The 14,515-nt window shown below is 35.7% G+C and overlaps 1 protein-coding gene across 1 annotated transcript; it reads right to left on the bottom strand.

Moving 5' to 3' along the window:
• Positions 1 to 6,189: 6,189 nt before the first annotated feature.
• On the bottom strand, positions 6,190 to 13,007 carry LOC111592327 (mitochondrial import receptor subunit TOM20 homolog B). Its single transcript, XM_023304452.2, has 3 exons — positions 12,738 to 13,007; positions 12,559 to 12,634; positions 6,190 to 6,605 (listed from the first exon to the last, which is right to left on the bottom strand). Exons 1-3 carry the CDS (start codon positions 12,865 to 12,867, stop codon positions 6,302 to 6,304), a joined length of 510 nt encoding a protein of 169 aa, XP_023160220.1. The 5' UTR covers positions 12,868 to 13,007; the 3' UTR covers positions 6,190 to 6,301.
• Positions 13,008 to 14,515: the final 1,508 nt, after the last annotated feature.

The raw sequence follows: 14,515 nt of genomic DNA on the forward strand, positions 1-14,515 counted from the left end.
GTTTACGTAGATGATGTCATTATTTTTTCTGAAAACGAAAATGATCATGTTAAGCATATAGACTGGGTTCTAAAGAGCTTGTTAGATGCAAACATGAGAGTTCCCAAGAAAAAAACTCAATTTTTCAAGCAAAGCGTAGAATACCTTGGGTTTATAGTAACCATGGGTGGCTCAACTGATCCAGAAAAAGTAAGAGCCATACAGGATTATCCAGAACCAAAAAGCTTATACGAGCTGAGGTCATTCCTGGGATTAGCCAGCTACTACCGTTGCTTCATAAAAGACTTTGCTGCAATTGCAAGACCTTTGACAAATTTTCTTAAAGGAGAAAATAGGTCCATAAGCAAACATATGTCAAAGAAGACTCCCATTGAATTCAACGATTCACAAATTGATGCATTCGAGAGGTTGAAAAACGTTTTGGCTTCTGAGGATGTAATTCTTAAGTAACTGGATTTCAAGAAGCCATTCGACCTAACGACGGATGCTTCCGCAAAAGGTATCGGTGCTGTTCTATCACAAGAAAACAGGCCCATCACCATGATTTCTAGAATACTTAAAGAAAGCTAGTCGCACAATGCTACCAACGAAAGGGAATTGTTAGCCATAGTGTGGGCTCTTGGAAAGTTACAACAATACCTGTACGGTACTACTACCCAAATGCAAAAATAAAAAGATGGAAAGCGTATATCGATGAGCATAACGCAAAGATCTATTACAAACCGGGTAAAGAAAACCACGTAGCAGACGCTCTTTCACGCCAAAATGTGAATGCGCTGCAAAGTGAGGTAGTATCCGATGCGGCAACAATCCACAGTGAGTTATCGGTAACTTACACGATAGAAGCTGCGGAAAACCCTGTGAACGTTTTTAGAAACCAAATAGTTTTGGAAGAAGCCCAATTTGCTCTAAAAAGAAATTTTATCTTGTTTGGCGAAAAAACACGCCATATAATACATTTTACCGGAATAAAAACAATGTCTTGAACGAAGTAAAGGCGGTAGATAATCCCAATCTAGTGAATGTATTACATTGTGATCTCCCAACACTGGCTTGCATCCAGCACGAGTTAGTGCAAAGTTTCCCATCGACAAAGTTTCGATACTGTAAGAAAATGGTAGTTGACATTCCTGATAAAGCAGAACAGAGGGAAATAGCAATAACTGAACATAACCGTGCGCATAGAGAAGCACAAGAAAATTGCAAGCAAATTTTGGAAGAGTATTATTTTCCAAAAATGAATAGAATTTTGAAAGAAATTGTAGCAAATTGCAAAATCTGTACCCGCTCCAAATATGACAGGCATCCTAAGAAACAGTTCCTCGGTGAGACGCCAGTTCCGTCACACTCTGGCGAAAGGTTGCACATCGATATTTTTTCAACCGACAAGAAGCAGTTCTTGACATGTGTTGATAAGTTGTCGAAATTTGCAATCGTGCAACCAATAGTTACTCGTACTATAGCGGATGTTAGAGGACCAATTATACAAGCCGTGAATTTTTTCCAAAAACTAAGATCATTTACTGTGACAATGAAGGGGCATTTAGTTCAGAAACCATTACTTCACTGTTAAAGAACAACTATGGAATCGATGTTGTAAATGCACCCCCAATACACAGTACCTCCAACGGCCAAGTAGAATGGTTTCATAGTACATTGGCAGAAATTGATAGGTGTCTTAAATTGGGAAAAAAGATCGACGACACAATTCTACAAGCGACACGAGAATACAATAGATCGCTGCACTTAGTAACTGGCATGAAACCAATTGAAATAATTCACTCATCTACTGATGAATTTAGGGAGGCCATCGCAAACAAGATCGAAAAAGTCCAACAAGTACAGTTAGAAAAAATAAATCCGAACAGACAAAATAGAGTGTTTGATGTATGGGAAAAAGTCTTTGTGAAGTCAAACAAGAGACTGGGAAACAAGCTATCACCCCTGTGCACGGAGGAACTGATCCAAGCAGACCTAGGAACGTCTGTGCTCATTAGAGGGAGGGTGGTCCACAAGGACAACCTGAAATGATACGAGTTTAAGTTAAATAATAAGTTAAGAAATACAATAGATTTAACTTCATTTTTTCCTTGCAGGCTTATTTGTTCACTTCCATTCTTACTGACATTAGTAACCGCTCGGGTCGCCGACTATTCACATTCCGATTTCATTCCCATAATTCACAAAGATAGTAGAAGAAACAGAAAAATTGCCCAAATTATTTCCTCAATCTCACATGCGAAAATTGTTAGATGTTGACACTAATCACATTAAAAGTATTTTGTCCGTTTTAGAAATTCATCATAGAATTGCCAGAAGTTTGGATTTTTTAGGCACAGTACTCAAGGTTGTGGCTGGTACACCTGATGCCATAGATTTAGAAAGAATCAAAATTACTGAGTCAAAATTGATAGACTCTAACAATAGACAGGTAGTAATAAACTCTGAAACTCAAAAGCAAATAAACCAGCTTACAGATACTGTTAATCAAATAATAAAAGCCAAGAAAAATGACTTAGTTGACACTCCACACTTATATGAGGCATTACTAGCCAGAAATAGAATGTTAATAACAGAAATTCAAAACTTAATGCTCACAATCACGCTTGCTAAAGCCAACAATATAAATCCAACAATTTTCGACCAAGACGATTTAAAGTCTGTGCTCATTGAACATCCCACAGAAGTCCCCATAGTAAGTTTAATAGAAGCATCTAATATTAAGGTCCTCCAGTCTGAAAATATTATCCATATTCTAATTGAGTATCCCAGAATTAAGTTCATATGTTGAAAGGTCAGCATCCTCTCCGTATCCCACGAACAAACTGTGCTTCAACTGCAAGATGACACCGTAGCTGAATGTGACAATGACGTCATAACAGTAACAAGCTGCGCCATAACAACCTACGCATCGATCTGCAAATTGGCCTCCCATGACACCTGCGCCCGTGGATTACACGCAGGAAGCACGGCCCGTTGCTACACTCAGCCTAGCCACTTGAGACATCGTGGTGGTAAAAGAAAGCCCAGCGCGAATCAGCACCGATGCAGTCAACGGCACCATTCTCGTCACCTTTGAACGAGCAGCCTGCATAAATGGTTCTAAGTAAATCGGCGTAAGATTCTAAGCAGAACCCCAGGCATAGCAGCTTCACCATTGCTCAACTTCATTAGCCATGAACCAATTCTGAGCATGCCGTTCCTACAGAGGATGAACAACCACAACCTTCATATCATCAACAAACTTCAAGGGGAAGTAGCATCGGCCGGATCATTTAAAACCTGGTTCATCACTGGAGGTGGACTCGGCCTCGTCTTCAGCGGTTCCATCCTCCTCTGCCAGAGTCTGAGGAGAAAACGAGCTTCAAAAAAGATACAAGAGATCATCAACAGCTATAAAATGAACGAGGACGGTTATGGTTCTGAGGGGGGGGTAGTTAACGAGTGCCCCTCGCACTCAGTTGTTTAGACAAAACAACTGCACGCGCAAGTGCTGACAACGGTCAGCGGCGGTAACCTGATACTTTGCATGTGTCGCAAGAGCAGCGTTATCAATTATGATGAGTCGGCTTGCCGACCGAATTCTTGTAGCTTAAGAATAACTGTAGTTTTGTAGCTTTTGTCTCCTTTAGCTTTTGATTCCATTTTTATTATTACTTTAAGTTCAGTTCTGTACAACAGTTTTATGAATAAACACACATTGCTCCGGCACACTGCCGTTACTAAAATCATTTGCTGATTAATATATTGCTGAGCCACAAGGCCTGTAATTTGGAAATCTTAGCTATATCCCATCATAATCTGCCTATCAATTTGATATAACTTGCGCTCTGATCGGCGGCTTCCACTAACGTGGAACCTGGACGAACAGAATCCATAATCCAAATTGATCTAGATTGTACTCCGAACGACGGCTTCCCCTAACGCGGACCCTGGACGGATGGAACTCAATAATTTATATACCCAAAATCCAAAATAGAAACAACTTCAAGCATGCAACATCCGACGCAAAGCCGAATCAGCAACCTACAATTCAGCAGGCTGCAATTCGTAAGAATTCCATAATTCCTAAAAATTCTGCCGCCGCCGAATACAGAGAATGCTGCGACAGTAATGAGCAGCACTGCCGCCGACAGCAAAGTGCTGGAAAAAATATAAAATCACTTCTAATCAAGAATCAAAACGAAGCAGACGTGTTTCTTGAAAAGCCTTTATTACAAGAGGGACCCTACCTAAATCGCGCATAGTGCTGACACAGCAGAATGCGGCTGGTCTAGCAGCATTATCGTTTGAGCTTAGTCGACATGCCGACTGTTGTTATATTCTCTTTAAATAATAGCTTCCTACCGATTTGGCTTCTCGATTTAAGTATCAACGGGATCAACGTACGAGCGGATATAATCATCAGCATATGAATCAAGAACAATAATTAATTTCTATAAACAAAAACTAAGATGAATTGGCTATGATTCTATTTATAAATAAAAAAAACTGTAGCATACCACTCTTATAAAGAAAAAATTGTATCTCAGGTAAATAAAGTAATAAAATACAATAGTTTCCATGTTGTATTTGTTTATAAAAACCGTTATGACTAATTTAATTGTTTTTATTTGTAATTACCAGTGGCACTTTAAGTTTACTTACCCTTTCCATTAATGGACAGGCGATAATTCCATATGCTTGTTGCGGGCTTTGATCGAGGTGTCCTTCGGCGATAGAAGGCAACATCACATAATTATCAATAGTTAGTTTTGTTTAAAACCGCTCAAAAACTAATTCTTGAACATCTTAATGTATAATGTGCTAAATCTGCCGCAAATGACTCTTCAGTTAATCTGCAACATATGTTTAGTTACAAAAATGATGGTTTACATACCAGTACTAAATGTCAGTCCGCTGGGACTCTGGACATTTTCACCGCTGAGTTCACATTTACACAAATGCTTACTGATTTATAAATGGTGTTTCGGTAGGAACAAATGGAAACAGGAATCGTAATAAACGATGCTCCGAAATAAGCTTTTACAAATGAGCCCAGTGGCCAGTGGTGCTCCCGAGGAAGCTTATACAGATGGGCCCAGTGGCCATCTTTTCTGCTGAGTTCACCTTTACAAAGATGCCAATCGCTTTCTAAATTACGCTCCCGAGGAAGCCTTTACAGATGGGCCCAGTGGCCATCTTAACGGCTGAGTTCATCTTACAAAGCTGACAATCGCTTTACAAATGGTGCTCCTGAGGAAGCTTACAGATGGGCCCAGTGACCATCTTAGCTGCAAAGTTCACCTTTACAAAGCTGCCAATCGTTTTATAAATGGTGTTCCCGAGGAAGCTTTTACAGATGGGCCCAGCGGCCATCTTTACTGCTGAGTTCACCTTTACAAAGATGCCAATCGCTTTATAAATTATGCGCTCGAGGAAGCTTTTACTTATGGGCCCAGTGGCCATCTTTACTGCTGAGTTTACCTTTACAATGATACCAATCACTTTATAAATGGTGCTCCCGAGAAGGCTTTTACAGATAAGCCCAGTGCCCGTCTTTACTGCAGAGTTCACCTTTACAAAGATGCCCATCGCTTTATAAATTATGCGCTCGAGGAAGCTTTTACATATGGGCCCAGTGGCCATCTTAACTGCAGAGTTTCACCTTTACAAAGCTGCCAATCATTTTATAAATGGTGTTTCTGAGGAAGCTTTTACAGATGGGTCCAGTGGCCGTCTTTACTTTTCATCTTCACAAATAAGCAAATTTTTCAATAAATGGTGCTCCGATGGATAGTTTTGTAGATGGGCCCAGTGGCCGTCTTTTGGCCGACTTTAACAAGGAGGCAAACACAAAGTAAATGAAATTCTAGAAGATATTGTAGGTAATAGAGGGTCCATTGGCAATTTTTACTATCGAGTGTAGCTGGGAAAAGCTGCCAAGAACCTTTTAAATGTAGTTCCGAAATGAAATTTTATTTGCAGATGGGTCTAACAATCATGACTTTAAAAAGGGGGTGAGTTCGAAATGATATATGTAGCGATTATGTATATCTTAAATTTTCAGACAATATGTCAAATATTAAATAACTTTAGAGGAAATTGCGATCTTACCTAATTTCAGGATAAATATTTTAGCGGAAATGCAGTCAAAACAAATAATTATAAAAATTAATGCTTATCATAATGAATCAGTTAATTTGAAAATTCAATATTTATACAATACAAATGTATCGAACTTTATTAAATTAGAATATGCAGCCCTTATCTATTCTTTGTTGAAATATATATGCCAGGCTCCTTTGTTCATTTGTAATTATTATTCTAAGTCATCAGTGGCTGCAGATCCGGAAGTTTCTAAAATATTTATAGAGCTGTCATTTTGGTTCGAGCGAGTTCCAGTGATCAATCCTTCCCTAGATTCTGAAGCCTTATTACCAAATTCTTGCATTTTGATTATTAACATAGCAAATACTTGAGCCGGTAGAGAGGATTGAAGCACTTGTAGTAGGCGCGCGGGTTGACCACATACTACGATTGCATTTGCTAAATGTTCAACACCACTTTCGAAATCGCCACGAGCTATCAAGGTTTCACCTAGCTGAATTTCTTGAAGAAAATATCTGAAATTTATAAAAATATATTAGTCATAGATTATTTATATTAGAACCAAGTTCAAAGGCAAAAGAGTTGACTAATAAAGGTATTTTTAAGTCTCCAACAACGTTAAGTTTAACGTTATGTTCATAAAAATATTTACAGATTTATATATATGTATATCAGTAGATCTACATCGTTCTTCAGACACAAAATTAATGATGAATTGTTGTATATAACAAAATGTATTTCAGTTAAATACGTTAGTTGAATGTATAAGTTACCGCAAACAAAAAAGAAACCCATTTGCTCCACACAAGTTCCGCTGACACATGAGCTCATTTTTGAGATACTGCAAATACAATTTTGTACTACAATTCAATTTTGTATTTGACATTTTTGAAATAAGAATAAACTTGCATTACTCCAGCACGCTGGCGTAAATACCATTTGTTATATATTACAATTGCACAAGGTGCAAGATCCGCATTATCACTTATATAGGGTCAGCTTTCCGATTGTAGCAATATAACTTTGTAGCGCAGTCAACTAGCCGTTAAATTATGTTTCAGTGCTGATCCGCAAGATCAGTATATAACAATCAAGAAGAGATCCCGCTACGGTTCGTAGCGGGACAAGACACGGACGACCACAATATCAACCAAAGTTGGATCATTATAGGTTCTTCAACAAGACAAATAAACTTAATTGGACCCCGAGCTTCCGCCGCCGGACCATAAAATAAGATCGCGGAAATAAGCGTTTACATTTCGTTGTACATTGCATACCGCGAGAAGAAAGAATATTTTTGAAGTTTTTTGCTTGCATTCGAGGGAAATAAAGAATCTGTCACTCAAATTAATACATTACTAAATTTATATATATATAGAATTTATATTTTTACATTATCCGCTATAACATATCAAGTATCAGTCGACCTCTCAATCATCAGCGTAGTCCCATTCAGCCTTTAAACGACAGCAAACCTAGATTCCTAGTGGGTTGCATTGCAGACCACCAAAAATTAATACAAAATATCATTAACGAATGCGAAATTTGTAATCTACCCAAATCTGAAAACAGGAACACTAAATTAACTTTGGAAGTCAGTCCAGAAGTAGATAACCCTAGATAAAAATATGTCATGGACTTTTATCTAATTGATAATAAATAATTCATATCTTGTATTGACATATATTAAAAAAAATACGGATACTTAGTAGAAGTCAAAAGCCGTGATTTGCTCGAAACTAAAAGAGCAAGAGTGGGGAAGCCCACCAAAATTAATACAGACAGACTCAGATTTATATGCGCAGCCCTTCAAAACTGGCTAAAATTCGAAAAAGTAAATATTAACATCACAACTAGCAAAACAAGGGTATTTCCGACATAGAAAGGTTTCACCGAACAATCAGCGAATTTGAAAAATTAAACTACACCCACAACCACAAGACAAAACACTTGACAACGAACAGAACTTCAGCAGACATATTTATTTACAAGCAAATAGGAAAAACAAAATTGAAAACCTCAATAAAAACAGAATCAATTTTGATATAAACAAAGAAAACAAACACGCCGACTAGTTAAAATTAAAACAACTACACCATTTAAGAAAACAGACTTAATAACACAAATAGAGAAGAAAATCACTTCATAGAAGCTAATAAAGGTAGACAGACAACACACTACGAGTCAATATTAAAAAGGAAAAAGAAAATTAAAGAGAGCAAATATAACAACTCATTTCAGAAATCACTTATAATCAAATTAAAGCACCAAACGGTTACTTAGTCTTCAAGACAGGGACAATGAACCTACCATCCAACTATGAATTCCACTATCTTACAGTAAACCTAACCAAAATACAAACTACCTCTAACGACTTATACGAACAAACAGAGCCATTTAATGAAATTGCCCGGAATTGAAATAAAAACAACATTCACATTGAAGGTAATAATATAATTAGATATACGACTGTAGAGTTCAAATAAATGAAGATACAATTGTAAACATACTATGAGATTACACCCAAAATATCTATGGAACAAATAATGTGACCAAATTAGAACCAATATCGGTACCTCCAAACAACACAAAATATAATAAGGCATTCAACATTATATCAACTATAACATTTGTAATTACACTAATTCAAGACAGCAACAAAGGACTTACCATCTGACTACGGATACCATTAGCTAACAGTAAGCTTACTCAAACAAGCAGAATAATTTTAAAACATTGCCCACATACAGTATGTAGTAGAAAAATTAAACCATCAAATTAATGGAATACAAATCATCAAAAGAAATAAGCGAGGTCTACTTAACTCCGTAGGTACAGTAAATAAATATATCCTTGGAACTCTAGATCAAAATTAAAGCATAAAATGGGTATATAAAAATGCAGTATATAAAAACAGAATTCCTTAGTAACCTAAGCATCTCACGAGTAGCAGAAAAAAAAAACTAAGACTATCTTATGTACAACCTAAAACACTTCACTGAATATATAGAAGATATTGAACTAGAAATGTAGTTAACCAGATTAAAAATCTCCAATCTCAAACTTTTAAAACACCAGCACATAATAGATATAAATTAAGAAAAGCTTCTAAACATTAACACTTCCACTTGGTTTAAATCAAACACTAATGAAATACTCATAATATCTGCATTACTCATAATATCTGCAGAAAACATTATATATATACAAAACAATGCAACACCAGAGGAACAACTACCCCCGGAACCTATTTCATAACTATACCCTACATTTCCCGCCTGAGGACAGGCTTATCTCTATAGGATGGTGAATTAGTAAATCCACCAGTAATGTATATACCAACACTCGAACAGATCAACAAAGTTTATTTACGATCCTAATCCATCATCCATTTTAGCCAAAGTTCCCAAGCCCCAAAAACAAAAGATCACACGCTTCTTGTGAGAACCCAGAACTCAGCATATTTCGAAGTGACCAATCATGAGCAATCAGGCCACTTACGATAGCTCAAATCACGCCATTATCAGAAAATCTACCTATTAATGACAAACGAACTCTCAATCTCTAGTTCAGTCCCACTTAGCCCTTAATCAACTACAACTCGATTCCTAATTATAAATAAAGAATTGTACTCCATTATAATAAAAAAATTAAATTTGTTTATACAACTATAACTATCGTACCTCCAAACAAAGCAAATAATTTTAGAAAAAAAAAAAACAACAAAATACAATATTCGATATTATAACTATTACTTTTGTAATTAAAAAACCCTCACATTTTTTGCTATTTTTAAATTTAAGTCAATCTCAAAGAAATGTTTTATAAGGCACATCCACAATTAAACAAATCATACTCACACATACCCACAGTCAAAGTCCCAAAAACAAAAGATCACATTACACCCTTCTTGTGGGAACACTGCATATTTCTAAGTGACCAATCATGAGTGATCAAGTCACTTACGCATAACCCAAAAAAATCACGACACTCAGCAAATCCATCCATAAATTACAGCCGAACTCTCAATCGTCAGTGTAGTCCCATTGAGCCATTCAAAAACCTCGATTATATTATATATAGTGACTTATGCATTCACACTCTGCTTACAATCCACTATGATAATTATATCAAACTCCTTCCCCTTGAAAATAATGTAAGCATTATAAGAATAATCGTTATTCTCAACATTGGGATTAAAACTGCGGATGTGGCACAAATCACGGCTGATAGATACTCTCTTTCAATATTCTTCTTTCTGACTTATAAGAGCTCATAGCCGAGGTTTGTTAAGCGTTTAGCTATTGGAATAGTCTTAATTTACCTAAACTTCAAAAAATAAAATTATATTTTTTTCCCAACCCAAATTATGATTATTATATTATATATATAACGCTCGTCATCAACCCTTTTACTCACTTCTTTACTTCTAATTTCAACTTTCTTAATGCACGAAAAAGCTTAGATTTTTTATTTAGGTTTGCTATCCTCATATGGTCTCTCTGACAGAAAAAATTAAATTCGATGCAAGAACCGTTATATTTGTATATATATATTTTGCGCCATCAGGATAACACCCCAAAATCAATTATCAATATTTAGATCAATGTGTGCCAAAAATAGGCTAAAAAAATTGTCTTTACGAAAAAGTTACAATGGGAAAGTATGTAGCTTTATCTCTGGGGAAAAATCAATTATTGAAGTTAACTTTGATTCTTGAATATATGAAAAAACTTAATTAGCGGCAACAGGTAGTATGGATCGGCGTGTAAGTATCAAAGGAAAAAATGCTCGTGAGTCAAGATTTTCAAAGGTCGACAGTTTTATTTGCAAAGCTGTAAATATCTTACAAAAAACTAAAGACAAAAATAAACCGCCACTCAATAAGCTTCGTAGCAAATATAGTCCAAGTGCATATGACTTGGTCTTACCAGTTGAACTATGTAGTTTGTTCCAATGAATAAAATGTAATTTGAAAGCCCCGGATGGATTTAACTTTTATTATCATAATGATGCAAAACTATAGAATTTGGGAACATTTTGAGCCGGTAGCCAAAATAAAATAAAAATCATAATAGTATAAAATATTCATATAACTAAATACTACATTTGGCGACTCCGTCTGTTATGCCGTTCTATATTTAATAACTGCATTTAGATCATGTTTTTAATCGATATTATTAAAACGATAACCTTTATAAATTGTGAAACTAATTTAATATGCGAGTGCTATAAACGGACAAAAAAAATTCCAGGTTTACCTACTGATAGATGAACGGACGTAAAGGGCTAAACCGACTCAGCTTGTCACCCAAATCAAGAATATATACATTTTAGGGTGTCTGCCACGCCGCCTTCTGCCTGTTAAATACATATAACAAAATCATTATACTCTACATGCACATTTTCAACGCATTATATCTAACACCTTTAAGACTAGCTCTAAACAATACCAGAAGCCAAGCTGTTTTCCCAAGCAATTTTCACTGAATCAACAGAAAATTGCTTTAGGTTCTTCGAGTCCTAATAACTTTTTACATTTTATAGGATTCTGTATTCTGATTATGGATTTTATTTTTATTTAATAATACTTCGTGGATGACGCTTTTGGATTTTCGAATTAGTCATACTAAAGGATCGAAAATACGTCATTAAAATATGAACACACTACTATGAAAAAAAACGGTACAGCATCCAGATACGTAATGTAAAACCAACACAGAAATGATTACATTGGAAAAGGCAGAACCTTATTTGCCACCTTTAATTGCAGACTAGTTATTTCTTGGGCAATCACTTGTGGAAAGGCATGACATCACGGTTATACGCTAAACATACTAAGACCACATGAAATCCATTATTTTATATGCTGAAAATCTACTTCCTACCAATATTATGCCATGTGTGGTACACCAGTGATGCTATTTATATAAATGCAACTGCGTATAAGTTTGTATATATGCATATATATCCACACATATAATAAAATACCCTTGAACATTAATTGATTGACTACCGAGTACCAACCAAGCAGACATTTAAGACATTTCTGCTTACGTTAACATTACCACACAAGTAATTTGATCAACCATTTGCAGAACAGTGCTTGACGTTTTCCTCAAATAAGGCTTACATTGCATTTTTAGTTGTTTACAATTATGATTCCAAACAGCAAATTATTCTGAATTCGTATACAAAAATCTACAAAATTAAATATCTGGGTAACACACAAATTCGCATTATTAGGCCCTGGAGAATTTTTTAGGCTATACAGCTATGATATATGTAACTGAAACATTGATTTACTTAGTAAATAACTTAACACTTTCATATGCTTGCTGCTTAAAGCCTGTAGTAAAAATGTTATGTACATGTGCGCGAAGCTTTGTATGTGTTCATGTAAATACATGAGCTCACGCACGTGCATCCTTCGTTATGTAATATAGAAATTCAATAGTTCAACATTACCTTTCGATAGCTTCGTGGTCATTTAAATTTGGCATTCCCTGCTTGGCAGATCCAGCCTTGCGGTTACGCCGACGACCTGTATAAGTGATATTTATATATATATATATATGTATAAATATATATATATATGAATATTATAGATAAAAATATGCACACTGCATCATACAGAATTTACTTACGATCGCGCACTTTCTTTTTGTAGTCTGGTTCACTACGGCGTTTGTTGTCAAAATAAATGCAATAACCAATGAATAAGGTTCCAGCCAGACCCGCTGCAATTCCAATTGCAGTTTTGTTTATTTCAATCATATTTTCGCAGCCCTTTTACTCCATGAACCGCACTGTAGCTGCTAAACAATCGATGTACAAGTCGACAGTATCGATTACTCTAACTATCGTCGAGCCGTCGAAATGCGGTTCACGATATTAAAAAATATTAAAAAGTGTACTGGCAAAAATGAAAACCTGAATGGAATTGGAACAGCTTTTCCATTAAAATAAAATGGCTGCAACTGGTTTGCTAAAGGTCTTAATATTTTTAGATTTTTATGAATTACTTATACAACTGTATGATACACTTCGAGAACAATTTCCCAACACAATTTTTATCAGCTATAATGATATATAGAAAAATGTTACTTTTCTTATAAAATATTTTATGTCGGAAAACTTTTAAATATTAAGAGTTTAGAGTCACCATCGGCCACAATTCCGACAAAAGCAACAAAATGCATAAGCTTATGTCCAATAACAACATGGAACTACTTGCAGGCACGCTGCCTTTGGGGTTGGTGTTGTAGCCGGCGTTGCCATAATGAATAAGCTCATAGATACAGAGGTTATGTGCAGCTTAATTATTAGTTGCATATGAGATTGGCTAGAAGGAGCAGAGCTCGGGTTAGCGGCCCATAAAACGGAACTGTACTAGTCCGAAGCAGTAAGAAAGTAGAAACGGTCATAATCGAGTAACAAGAGTAATTATTGCTTTACCATGCGCTATTCAAACACAAAGACAACTCCTAGATAAAGTCAAGAATTTTGCGCATCCTCGGCTGACGCAGTGCCCATAATCCTCAGAATGGTCCTCAGAATGGTGAGCACACACAATTAACCATGAAAATAATCGTACCATGACTAATTTGTATTTATCACAGATTCTTCCAGACCATGGATGCCGTCGAAGCTTTGCATTAAGAGCATGATAAACTCGTACTGCTTATGGTATACACGAGTATACACTTAAATTTCAAGGCCCTAGCTTTTGTGGATGGACAGACAGACATGGATAGATCGTGATCCAAAATACACTTTATTTTATTTTAGTAACTCTTTAATATGTATTAATTAATATTTATTCACTACATTTATTCTAGAAACTACCATTTTCAATATAAAGTTCATGTGCACCAAAGAGGGCGAAGAAGAAGCAGAACAACTCCGTCTTGAATGCACGACGCTCGCATTCACAAGAATCCAGGTTAATTGTGTATTAAAGACAATGGGAACAGAAATGTAAGCTGAAATTTTTTTTATACCAGCGTATTAAAAAATAATAAAAATAAGATTTGCAATGAATCAAAATATAAAATAAATGTGCCGCATAGAAGGCATGGAATCAGGTTAAGTCGAGGTTGAAGGCTTAGTCCCGATTACTGTTTAATCGTAAGATAATTGCATATGAACTAGTGTTTTAGTCAAGCTGGTTCGGGTTCAAAGCTGATTTGCCCAATTCCTTTGGTATTGTATTTAAGACAGTACAATTTTACTTGGGCTTTATTGGTCAAAAGTTCTTTTATAAAACTTAGACTTAATGCAAAATTGTACTTCTGATTGATTCTACTTATCATAATTTACATTATTTTTTCAGATAAAATATATTATCTAATATAGTTCGTCGAAGCAAATATAAGAAATTGTTAGTAGGTCTACTAATCTTGGTCTCTTTATCGTATCAAGG

This window comes from Drosophila hydei, unplaced genomic scaffold, assembly GCF_003285905.1.
Source record: "Drosophila hydei strain 15085-1641.00,03,60 unplaced genomic scaffold, DhydRS2 tig00000001-arrow-pilon, whole genome shotgun sequence".
Taxonomy (NCBI): Eukaryota; Metazoa; Arthropoda; class Insecta; order Diptera; family Drosophilidae; genus Drosophila; species Drosophila hydei.

Bases quoted from the DNA above. Each gene is read 5' to 3' on its own strand.
- LOC111592327 (XM_023304452.2), bottom strand. From the start codon at position 12,867: ATGATTGAAATAAACAAAACTGCAATTGGAATTGCAGCGGGTCTGGCT. The intron at 12,635-12,737 runs GTAAGTAAATTC...TCACTTATACAG, and splicing joins CAAAAAGAAAGTGCGCGATC to GTCGTCGGCGTAACCGCAAG. The intron at 6,606-12,558 runs GTAATGTTGAAC...TATAAATTTCAG, and splicing joins GACCACGAAGCTATCGAAAG to ATATTTTCTTCAAGAAATTC.